At 44.2% G+C, this 11,851-nt stretch overlaps 2 protein-coding genes across 2 annotated transcripts in view; both read left to right on the top strand.

The window, feature by feature from the left end:
- The first annotated feature begins 563 nt into the window (after positions 1-563).
- Positions 564-10,072, top strand: LOC134508883 (lipoxygenase homology domain-containing protein 1-like). The gene is made up of 7 exons (XM_063321033.1): positions 564-728; positions 1,535-1,731; positions 2,070-2,262; positions 3,110-3,270; positions 7,627-7,927; positions 8,471-8,625; positions 9,906-10,072. The coding sequence occupies exons 1-7, from the start codon at positions 719-721 to the stop codon at positions 10,041-10,043; spliced, it is 1,155 nt and encodes a 384-aa protein (XP_063177103.1). The 5' UTR covers positions 564-718; the 3' UTR covers positions 10,044-10,072.
- An 812-nt stretch (positions 10,073-10,884) lies between these two features.
- Positions 10,885-11,851, top strand: part of LOC134508882 (lipoxygenase homology domain-containing protein 1-like) — a 73,465-nt gene continuing 72,498 nt past the window's right edge. Inside the window, exon 1 of the mRNA XM_063321028.1 lies at positions 10,885-11,114. Within this exon, the coding sequence (XP_063177098.1) occupies positions 10,907-11,114 (208 nt within the window). The 5' untranslated portion in view covers positions 10,885-10,906. The remainder of the gene's footprint in view (positions 11,115-11,851) is intronic.

Genomic DNA, 11,851 nt, shown 5'->3' with positions numbered 1-11,851 from the left:
TTGTGACTGGCAAATTAGTCTAGTTGGATCATTAGATTAATGTTGAGAAACAATGGAAATCCTTCCTTTTGCTGGTGCCAGCTGCCTCCATGTATACCCAGCCCTGAAATGGGGAACAACATCATTCAGCCCTTCCTTGGTGGAGGCAAAAAGGTTACACACTCATTTGTGTAGGAGGAAAAGAGAGGAAAAGAGATGATGAACCAGTGTAAGAAACACACACAAAAAAGGGAGTTTTAGTAACTTCAGTGTCCTGAAGTTTGTAATCAAGGTGGTTAGTAATAAAGGCTACAAGCATCTCTGGTCAATGAAGGTCAATGCTTTCAAGAGACTGAGATCACCTCTTTCCAGGAATAACTTGTGCCTATGGAGCCTGTGCTTTCCGGACAGATGGACATCACAGCAGATGCTTACCTGCTGTGCTACACACAAGGCTCTCGTGGTCTCTCTTCTTGCAAAACTGGAGGTTTAAAGTGTGACTGTCGTAGGGTCTGGTCAAGCTCCTGCAAGCATAACAGAGACACAGAACCATGTAAAAATATCTTTATGACTGTGGTGGGAATTATTACTATGTGTGGAGCCAGCCTAGATTTTGAAAGGTCTAATAGGTCCTAATTATTCAAAGATAACTTACTTCTCTTTGTAAACCAGATGGCTTGACAAAAATGAGGACGATGGTCAGATTGTCCGAGAATTAGTGCCTGCTGGGGAGTCACCAATGCTAAAAAGTGAGTTTAGCTTGGAAAAAAATAAAGTCTGGGTTTGAGCTGTTACGCACGTATTTACTCGCTTTATTCTACTTACAAATTCAGGCAGTTCACAGTAAATCTACCAGGCTTTTTCTTGCCATTGTTATGCAAGAAGCTGCAGTAGGTCACTTGGGGGAGAAAAGCCTCTGACCCTTAAATCCTAGTTTATGTAAGGGATTAATTTGCATAAAAGAGAATAATTGCAACATTATATATGTAGAAAGAAACTTTGATTTTTAACGTCATTGTTTAAGAATTGCTTTCTTGTATAGCTTTCTCTGAGGGATCTTGAATTGCCACTGCTTTAATAGAGTAGATTCTGGTGAATAACTTTGTGTTGCCAGAAGAAAATCACCAAAAAGGTTACACTGTCCTTTTCTGGAGAACCGGGGTTCCAATACTACAATTTTCTTTAGAAAACAGCACAGGTTGAGATGCTTTTTGTTTTGTTTTAGCAAAAAAAGTCAAAAGCTATTGAATTAAATTGTAAGTATAAAAAAAGTGAAATCACCTCACTTGCCTAAGCTCATTTTTATGGTGCGAGGGAGGAGTACAGGACATTATCTGCTTATTAGTGTAACTGTTGCATCTCTTATGTTTTGGTAAATAATTCCAAGGTGTGACAATGTGGTCCTAAGATCTGGATGGATGAACGGAGGAGCAAAGTTCTTTCTGTGCCTGTTGCTGGAGTCACCCTCCTCGATATCTGTTTGAAGGCAATAGCCTGGCTGAGCACTGGAAATGCCACTCACGTCTCTGCATTTTGTATGTTGATCTCACTTCAGATGTCAGTTATCACATCAGTGTGAAGACAGGAGATATCCCAGGTGCCAGCTCAGACTCCAAAGTTTTCATCAAACTCTACGGTGAAAAAGCAGACTCCAGCAAAGAGCCTCTCTTAGTCTCTGATAATGATCTAGGCAATTATTTTGAACGTGGTCGAGTGGATGAGTTTACCCTAGATACGATGGATATTGGGAAGGTAAGAATTAATTGCAGGTGGCTCTGTGCGTCGTGCAAGCAGATGAATTCAGAATCAATACATAGCTAAGGATTAAATGTGGTGTGAGAATCTTTGACCTTTGCATTGGAGATTAAGGAATACATTTTATACAGGCTATTACGTCGGCAGTCTAGCGTGCATGCTGGCATGTGAAGAATGTGTTTTAAGTTTGTAGTTAAATACGTATATGCATGATTTACATGAACATGGTCTAAGAACAGGGTGCCGGGGGAAGGAGATTTTTATACATTGAGTAAATTCTGTTGTGTTGGGGTTTTTTTTTCCTGCCCTCTCGGTTTTTGTTTGCTTTTTTAAAGATCAACCGAATACTGATCGGACACGATAACGTGGGTCTCCGGTCTGGCTGGTTCCTGGCCAGTGTCCAGATCACGGTTCCGGTCCAGGGAAGGCAGTACATGTTCCCCTGCAACCGATGGCTCGACAAAGATGAGGCTGATGGCAGGGTGGAGGTGGAGGTCTACCCAAGTGAGATTGTGCCTATTGAGAAATGTGAGATAAAACACATTGAGAAACTTGTGCTTTTCTTATAGCTAGGACTAAATTTGTATTACCAGCATTCTTAAAGGACCAGGACACCACTGTGTTAGACAACAAAACAAAAAATTCCCTGTCCCAAAGAGCTTATGTTGGTGAGGAAAGTAGATTATTCTGCTGTTTGTTGGGGGGGTTTTTTTGTTTGTTTGTTTGTTTTTTTAAAACAACTGGAAAAACATTACTGAGTTCTCCATTTAAGTTTCCTGAAATTGTATGAAAAATTGACGTCCTGGGCAGTGTAACACAGCACAAGGTGCTTCTTCATATCAGTGGGTTCTGCTTTTTTCACATTTACCTGCCCCAGTCCTGCACAAGCATGTCCCATCCTGCTTGTATTACCCCATTATCTGGAAGAGAGAGGCTGTTTGATAAATAAGGACCAAATCCCTACTGTCTATTTGACTTTTATCAGTAGATTAATTTTCTTTTAAGGCTACAGTTAAAATTTGCCTTGGGATCCTGAGAAAGGATGCTGTGGTTTTCCCCTGCTCTGTGTAACTCCCTCCCTTCTATTACATTAAGGAGATCACTTAACCACTCTATGGTTAATATTGAAATGAAATTCCCTTTTAAGGCTCTATGTTGCACCCCTCTGACACTGGCTTAATACTTGTAAAAGGGAAAACTGTTAGGTTATTCCTCAGTGAAGTGCTGTGTTATCTCAGATTTGGGTTGGATAAGAGCAAATGGTCGGCTACATGGTCATTTGTTAAGACAAGGTAATTAAATTTTGAACCTGAGCCCTCGGGAATGTTGTTATCTGAGCTCGTCTGCTGATTTAATGCCTTTATTTTTGGACTAGTGATAAACTACGAGGTGTCTGTAGTCACCGGAGACGTGCGGGCCGCAGGCACCAATGCCAAAGTCTTCATGCAGATTTATGGCGAGACGGGCAAAACCGAATTGATCATCTTAGAAAACAGATCGAACAACTTTGAACGGGGAGCCACAGACGTCTTCAAGGTATGATGAGGGCAGTCGTTTCTGCTTCTATGAAGGGAAAGAAAAGACCAGCCAAAACTGAGACCTCAATAGGCTAATTGGCCCAATCACAAAAAAACAATTCATGTCTTAACAAAATTGCCAGGTCTGTTGGTGTCTGCTGTCCTCTCTCTGTATTTTTGGGAGGTGTTGCATTTCTTTTGGGAGGTTCTGTGTTTTGCAGAGTGACTTTCATCTTCTGAGGTACTGGTAGCAAAAGTGTCATGGAAGAATATGGTCTAATAGCAGCATTTGTTTACCTTTATTTTCAAAAGGAGGTACTTGTGTTAGATCTCAAGAGACCTTAAACTTATATTTTGGGCCTGACCACATGTTATTGTCCCTTTTCTTTATCCAGTTGGGGAAAAAGAAACCCCCTACAGAACATAAGGAATCCTGGCTTAGCCTGTGGTCACACATACCTTTTGCCACGGGTACATGTTGTCAGCCCAACCCTGCAGAGGTTTGCCGCTGTAATTTCTGTGAATGTGTGAGTGCCCCATGGATTTTTTACTGCCTGTAGCACTAGTCTGGTGAGCACTTCACAATCACGGTGCATGTCAGATCCACATACTTGTGTATGGAAGTAACCTCAGGAGACACCAGCATCTGGACGGTAAAGCACAGAGTCCAGATGGAAGCAGGATTTACGGCACATCTGTAGTATGGGCTCACAGCACAAGGCTCAGCACGGTGGTGTCTAGGTTTCCTTGTGAATTTGCAGTCCCACAGAGGTGGGATCCATCTCATCATAGTTAAGCACCTACTTGGACCTAGCTGTGGAAGCTCCCCTGAATCATCAAGACTGGGGAATCATAAAGATTGGGGAATCCTTCCCGGTGTCACTGGCCAAACGGAGGTGCCTTTATCCACAGCTTTACTGCAGTTTTGTAACATGTATTTTTGAGATCAGTTCACCTCCTCCTGCCTCAGTTTCTTGCTTTACAGAATGGAGTTAGTGATGTTTATCCGTTTTTAATGAGTTCCTTGGGATTTAAGATGACAAGCACTTTATAAATGCTTGCTTTTTTAAGACTTCGTAATTTTAAGATTAGGTTTCTCTGATTTTAAATGAAATAACTTTTCCAAAATTTACGAGTAAAAGCCATTAGCCAATATCAGATTTATGATAAAGTCATATGTACAGTGTTCTGTTTACATAGCCATGTTTATGCCCTCTCTCAGATGTTTATTGCTGGGCTTTAAAGTTCTGCCCATTTTCTGTGATTTTTTTTCATAAACACACAAGGCAGAAGCTGTGAAGCATGAACAGGCAGATCCTCTATCTCTTTCATGATATTAATATTTACAGAAAGATATGGGCGAGAATAAGATTCTGTGAGCTACATACTAATAGGAAATGCCATCAGATATAGACAGGGCATGCAGGATGATTATAGCAAATCTAAGGATAAAGCGGTGTAAGGAAAGACACATTCTTTATGCCAGGGCAGCTGGATCAATTTTAGTTTTCTGATAAGCATCTTGTGTGCAATTGATTTTGTTCTAATCTACTATAGAAAAAAATGCTTCTAGACTGAAACCTTACACGCCAAGTTGCCAGATTTCAGCCTGAAGCAAATGTTTGCAAGTTTTATAACATAAACACTGCCTAATAGCATAAGCAATCATCAGAAACATGTCATTGGTTGTTGAAGGGTTGCATCGAGTAAAACCTTCTATCCTACTTCATTAGGTAGTAATCCAGACAAATAATCTCAACCAACAAGGTTTCGTATTTGCTGTATTGACTAGAGAGATGGAAATCTTCCTGATACAGCCTTCTGCCACTGATGCATCGTAATCACTAGTGATTGTATCCTCTCTGCTCACTAGCAAAGTGAGAAGATACTCTTCTAATTTTCCAGATGAGAAGTAAGGAGAATGGCAGTCCAATCCCATGGTCCCCGTCAGAGATCAGGTTATCTGAGTCCAAGTTTACTGCCTTTTTGCCATACCATTATTGATTCTTCCTTGGTTCATATCTCATGCTAAGCATTAAATGTATCTTATTACTCATTTAGAATCATAGAATTGTTTAGATTGGAAAAGACCGTTAAGATCATCGAGTCCAACCGTTAATGTAACACTGCCAAAACCACCACTAAACCATGTCCCTCAGCACCATGTCTACCCGGCTTTTAAATACCTCCAGGGATGGTGATTCCACCACTTCCCTGGGCAGCCTCTTCCAATGTTTGACAATTTTTGCTTGAAGAAATTTTTCCTGATATCCATCCTAAACCTCCCCTGGCGCACCTTGAGGCTGTTTCCTCTTGTCCTGTCGCCTGTTACTTGTGAGAAGAGACCCAGCCCCGCTTCTCTATAACCTCCTTTCAGGGAGCTGTAGAGAGCGAGAAGGTCTCCCCTCAGCCTCCTCTTCTCCAGGCTGAACACCCCCAGCTCCCTCAGCCGCTCCTCACCAGACCTGTGCTCCAGACCCCTCACCAGCTCCGTTGCCCTTCTCTGGACACGCTCCAGCCCCTCAAGGTCTTTCTTGTGGTGAGGGGCCCAAAACTGGACACAGCACTCGAGGTGGGGCCTCACCAGTGCCGAGTACAGGGGGATGGTCACTGGCCCAGTCCTGCTGGCCACACACACCCATCCTGCTGATACAGGCCAGGATGCTGGTGGCCTCCTTGGCCACCTGGGCACACTGCTGGCTCATATTCAGCTGCTGTCGACCAACACCCCCAGGGTCCTTGTCCGCCAGGCAGCTCTCCAGCTGCTCTGCCCCAGGCCTGTAGCATCCATGGAGCTGGTGTGACCCAAGTGCAGGACCTGGCACTTGGCCTTGGTGAACCTCACGCCATTGGCCTCAGCCCATTGCCCCAGGCTGTCCAGATCCCTCTGCAAAGCCTTCCTACCCTCAAGCAGATCAACACTTCTGCCCAACTTGGTGTTGTCTGCAAACTTACTGAGGGTGCACTCGATCCCCTCATCCAGGTCATTGATAAAGATATTAAATAGAACTGGCACCAGTACTGAGCCCTGGGGAACACCACTTGTGACCAGCCACCGACTGGAATTTAACTCTATTCACTGCAATTCTTTGGGCCTGGCCATCCAGCCAGTTTTTTACCCAGGCAAGAGTACTCTTGTCCAAGCCATAAGCAGCCACTTTCTCCAGGAGAATGCTTTTGGAAATGGTGTCAAAGGCTTTACTAAAGTCAATGTAGGCAACATCCACAACCTTTACCTCATCCACTAAGACGGTCACCTAGTCATAGAAGGAGATTAAGTTAGTCAAGCAGGACCTGCCTTTCATAAACCCATGCTGACTGGGCCCGATCATCTGGTTCTCCTGTATGTACGGCGTGATGGGTCTCAAGATGATCTGCTCCATAACCTTCCCTGACATGAGGTCAGACTGACAGGCCTGTAGTTCCCCAGATCCTCCTTCTGTCCCTTCTTGTAGATCTGCGTCACATTTGCTAGACACCACTCAACTGGGATCTCCCCAGTTAGCCAGGACTGCTGATAAATTATGGAAAGCGGCTCGGTGAGCACTTCCACCAACTCCCTCAGTACCCTTGGTGGTGGGTACCCAGTGGATGCCATCCAGACACACAGACTTGTGTGTGTCTAAGTGGTGTAGCAGGTTGCTAGCCATTTCCCCTTGGATTATGGGGGCTTCATTCTGCTCCCTGTCCATGTTGTCCAGCTCAGGGGGCTGGGTACCCAGAGAAAAACTGGTCTTACTATTAAAGGCTGAGGCAAAGATGGCATTAAGTACCTCGGCTTTTTCCTCAGCCTTTGTCACTATGTTTCCCCCCATATCCAATAAAGGATGAAGATTCTCTTGGCTCTCCTTTTGTTGCTAATGTACTTATAGAAACATTCTTTATTGTCTTTTACTGCAGTAGCCAGATTAAGTTTTGGGCCCTAGTTCATTTTGGGCCTTCTCATTTTCTCCCTGCATAATCTCACAACATCCTTGTAGTCCTATTCATTTAAAAAAGAACTCGGGCACTGAGAATCTCATAAACTAGTATGATATTTTGGCATATTCACCTTTAATGCCAACATAGAGACAATACTAGTGAGGAGAGCAATGGAGAAGTAGAGAGCACAGTAAATACGAATTCAGCTCCTGTCCTTGCCATGGTTGTTCTGAATGTCTTCGGCTCAGTCTGTTCAGATGAGATTTGGTGATGGGAGTTATGAAAAAATAAAGCAAGAAAGAAAAAGTGAAGGTAAACTTGCATAAAAAATTGATCTTATCCTTGCTTAGATGATTTTGGGTGATAGAGGTGATGCTCCTCATTTTTAAGAATGTACTTTATGAAGTTAAGATGTCTTATAACCTCCTGGGTGCTGACTTTCCCTTGGTGATAGAGAGAGGCTGCAGATGTTGGCAAGATTTATAAGATTCGGATAGGCCACGATGGGACAGGCATTGGGGATGGCTGGTTCCTGGAGAGTGTCACACTGAAGCGACTTGCCACAAAGACGAAGGAGTCCGATAAGAAGAAGAAGAAGAAAAAGAAGAAGTCTGATGAGGAGGAAGAAGAGGAGACCAAGGAGGAAGAAGGAATGGATGTCTATACATTTGTGGCACACCGCTGGTTGGCTAAAGATGAAGGAGATAAGGAGATTGTGGTGGAGCTGGTGCCTGATGAAGAGTCTGCCCTGGAGGGTAAATATCAGAAAGAATATGTGTGTGTTTGTGTGTGTGTGTATACTGCAGTTGTGTGAAGGATGATAACCATGCTGTGGTGCTTTGCAGGACCATTTATGGCCCCCCCCAGCCATCCCATTGCCCCAGGCCTGTGATGTGGCTCACACTGTGGTTTGGTTGATCAGCTGTGGGGAGGAAGAGGACAATGGTTAAACTAAGTCAGAGGGTGGAGGAAGCAGCCTGAAATGGGAGTACCTTAAAGGACTTCGGTAGGATTCTCCAAGGCTTGTCTGGGGCACTTGTGTCATGAGTCCCACAGGTTACTACTGTGCCTGGGAGTTTAGCAAGCTCTAACTATTTATATGGTTAATGACAAAAGCTAGAGAAAGGTGGAGCTGCTCAGGTTTTAAGATAGATGCAAACAAGGTCCAGACAAAATCTTTCTTAAAGCTGACCATTCCGGCATTTTTGGGCTACGTGCTTTCATGGTGAGCCATGGATCTGATGAAATATGGCTATTTCTGGGCTCCTCCTGATCTGCCTTTGCAATTTTATTTGCAGAGAATACGTACGAAGTCCATGTTCTCACTGGGAATGTGTGGGGGGCTGGGACAGATGCTAATGTCTTCTTGAGCATCTATGGCATAGAAAGAGGAGACACGGGTGAGCGCCAGCTGAAAAGGTCGAATAACCTCAACAAGTTTGAAAAGGGCCAGGTAATGCATGAACTCAACTCACTCACGCGAGCAGAAGGCTGGCAGAGCTCTCTCGGTTATCATGCCGGCCATTCATTACAAGTCTCTTCTCTGCGAGGCTCGGATGCTTCTTTCAACTTAAAGCTCAAATGTGTTTTATTTCTTAAATATATTATTTAAAGCAAAACGCCCCAGAACGTTTTCCAAGGGAAATTCATTTGAATAATAAGCTGAACACCAATCCTACATCGGAGCCACCTCCTGCATCGGCTTCCTGTAAGCATTCTGGTAACAGCATTCCCTTCCAGGAATACTTGAAAACCACAAACTTTAAATTAATATTGGAGAGTATTTGTGAGGCAGCTCAAGTATGTCAGCATTTAGATTGCAAATACAATTTTAAATGTTCCACTGAACCAGTCAGGGAATAAAAGCAATATTACACAGTGTGCTATAATTACATTATAATCCAATCCAATTAAACAGCATCTCTTGTAGATTGAATATTTGCCATAAAAATGTTTATGAACAATTAGCAAGCTACTATTACAGCCAGGAATTATTCAAGGCATGATTTTGAATAACGAAAAATTGAGGAAACAATAAGCAGCTGTTGAAAACTCGCAATCACAAAAAAAGAGCTTCAGGTTGTTAAATAAGCTGTTAGCTGTGATTTATGAGCTTGGCACCGGTGAAACTGCAACCTGCACATGGTTCTTCATTCAGTGGGAAGAGCTCCAAGATGCAAATGTAACAGTCTCTGCTCTTGGGAGTAGAAACCCAAAGTCTACCAACAAGTTAATCACATTAAGACGTTTAAAGTGTTATGACAACAAGGTCCGTCCTGTCACACTAATAGAGCTAATAAATGAACCTCATGGTTGTAGTAAATGACAACAGGAAAAAATCCTCTGGTTTGAAATAAAGCACATGGAGGTGCACAGGAGAGTTTCCGTGGAGTTCGCGTCCAGTTCCAGATAGGAAAATGCTAAGCGTGAAGCGAAAGAGATTTAGGAGAGATGAGTTAAACCTAGAGGAAGCTGAAATGCGGATGAGGTAAAGAAAGGAGTGAAGGATTGAGCAGCTCCATGGCTGATACTGCCTTGTAGGAGCCAAGCATGACTGTTAATGGGAGAGCTCACAGCTCTGTAGTTATTTTAGTACATCCACCCAAAGAATGCAAGGGGGACGTACAAACACCTTTTGTTTTAATGGGAAAAAAAGGCTACCCTTGGCCATTTACTGCCTGCCTGTCCCCCTTTGTGGGAAACACAGTCATTTGCCTGTTGCCTCCTGTGCAGGTGGATGTGTTCACCATCAAAGCCGTTGACCTGGGTGAGCTGAAGAAGCTGCGGATCCGCCACGATAACTCTGGTGCTAGCCCAAGCTGGTTCCTGGAGAGGGTAGAGATTGTTGACCTGAAGGAGAGCACCACGTGAGCAGCCTGTCGCACCCTTTTCACACGGTCAGAAAAGGGGACCACGTTCTCAGGAGCCTGCAGAACCGTGGGAAGGCAGAGGAGATGCAGAAGGGCATCGTCGCAGCTCCTCACCAACTCACAGGCATCCTTTGGGAGCCTTGTGATGGTTGTGGCGTTATACTGAGTGTGGGGCCATTCTGGGGTACCTCTGTGGGGGGTTTTGCTGTCCCAGCATCTCTGCAGTTCGGGGACCAGCGGTGTTTGGAAGGCAACCTCAGCTTTTCTCTGTTTCTCCAGGGAGGGAGAGGGACTCCTTCCTGAAGAGGTCTCCTTGCAGAGCCTGCACTTAGGCATTTCTTTGCAAGGCTCCACTCTGGAAGTCCCTGACCTCACATTTCCTTTGTCTTTTGCACCTAATGTAAAGATCTGGGCCAAAAGCAGGTCCTGATCTAAGCAGACTGCCCTGATTTTCACAGGCAGCTGGATGAGCAAAGCCTAGGCTGTTAGAAACCTGAAACGCAGGCTTGCCTTTGAGCTGGAACATGCTGGACGTCACATGCCTAAAAGTTGTGCACTGCTCTGGTGGGTGGGACTGCTCATAAGGATCCCAAGATGGGTCCACTCTTCATGACCATAAAATGCCTGAGGGACTGGAGGTTCCCTCGAGTTATTTAACTTTTTCTGGGAGTGAAAACTAAAAGGAATCAATCATATCGGTCTGACAGCTCAGAAACAGCACTTTTCAGTAAGTGCTCACTCCCCTATTTATGAATTTAGTTCCCACAAACAATACCAGCACTTGAGGATGAAAACCGGTGTATTGTTCAGCTTTGAGTAATCTTGTTTGGTTTTTTTTAAGTAACCTCTGATCTGTGCTTGTTTATGTTATTAAAGCTTGCGAAGTCCTGTGTAAGCACCGGGTGCTGCTGTCATTCTTGTAGGTATTATTTTCCATGCCAGCGGTGGTTAGCGGTTGAGGAAGATGACGGTCAGATTGTCAGGGAGCTGGTCCCAGTGGACGAAGCGTTTGTAAAGAAAGATTCGGAAAATGATGGCCAGTCTCTTGCAACGCTGGGCCTGGAACAGAAAGGTTTATGTTAGCCTTGTATTTCTTCCAGTGTGGGGTTGAAAAGGAACCAAGTTATTAGCGCTGCTGAGGGCATTAGCAGTTAGCGTCCACTGGGCTGGAATTCTGCCCCAACCATCAAGTTTTCAGGTGTGAATGAAGTGTGAAGTGCGTGTCAGCCAGAGAGGAGCGCACACTCATTTTTAGGTGATTTAATCGTCTTGCAAGATTGGACCCAAAGTGAGAAAGCTAGGAAGACGGATAACGTGTTCAGTCACCACCTCTCAACTGAAATGCACATTCATTGCTAATACCTAAGGCATAAATCCCAGCCATTTCACATTGTGGACTGGAATGGTTGAACATTTCAATGTGAAACCAAGCAGAGAGCAAACATGACCAGAGAAAGGGAAGGGACCTAAATTTGTCTCTCTTTCCATCTTGCTGCTTGTGTCCGTTGTCCTCCGAAATAACTTTGTCTGCCTTGTAGATAATTTTGCGTGGTAACGGCAGAGCAATGACAGACTCCTGGGTCTGATGCTGAAGTGCCCAGCATTGGCTTCACTGCCAGTGAAAGGTCTTAAACTCCCCCCTCAGATGCTTTTGGATACATGAACAATTTCCACAAATTGTACAGCCAACAAATTTCCGCATATTGGATAGCCCTTCAGTTCAGGAGGACCTTCTGGCTGAGCAGCGTCTTGGAAACATATGTCTAACTATGGAAGAAAGGTGCCGGCTTGGAAATCTTGAGTAGGTTT

Source organism: Chroicocephalus ridibundus, chromosome Z (genome assembly GCF_963924245.1).
Source record: "Chroicocephalus ridibundus chromosome Z, bChrRid1.1, whole genome shotgun sequence".
Classification (NCBI taxonomy): domain Eukaryota; kingdom Metazoa; phylum Chordata; class Aves; order Charadriiformes; family Laridae; genus Chroicocephalus; species Chroicocephalus ridibundus.
Note: the sequence above shows the minus strand (reverse complement) of the source record. Positions and strands in the feature narration are given on the sequence as shown.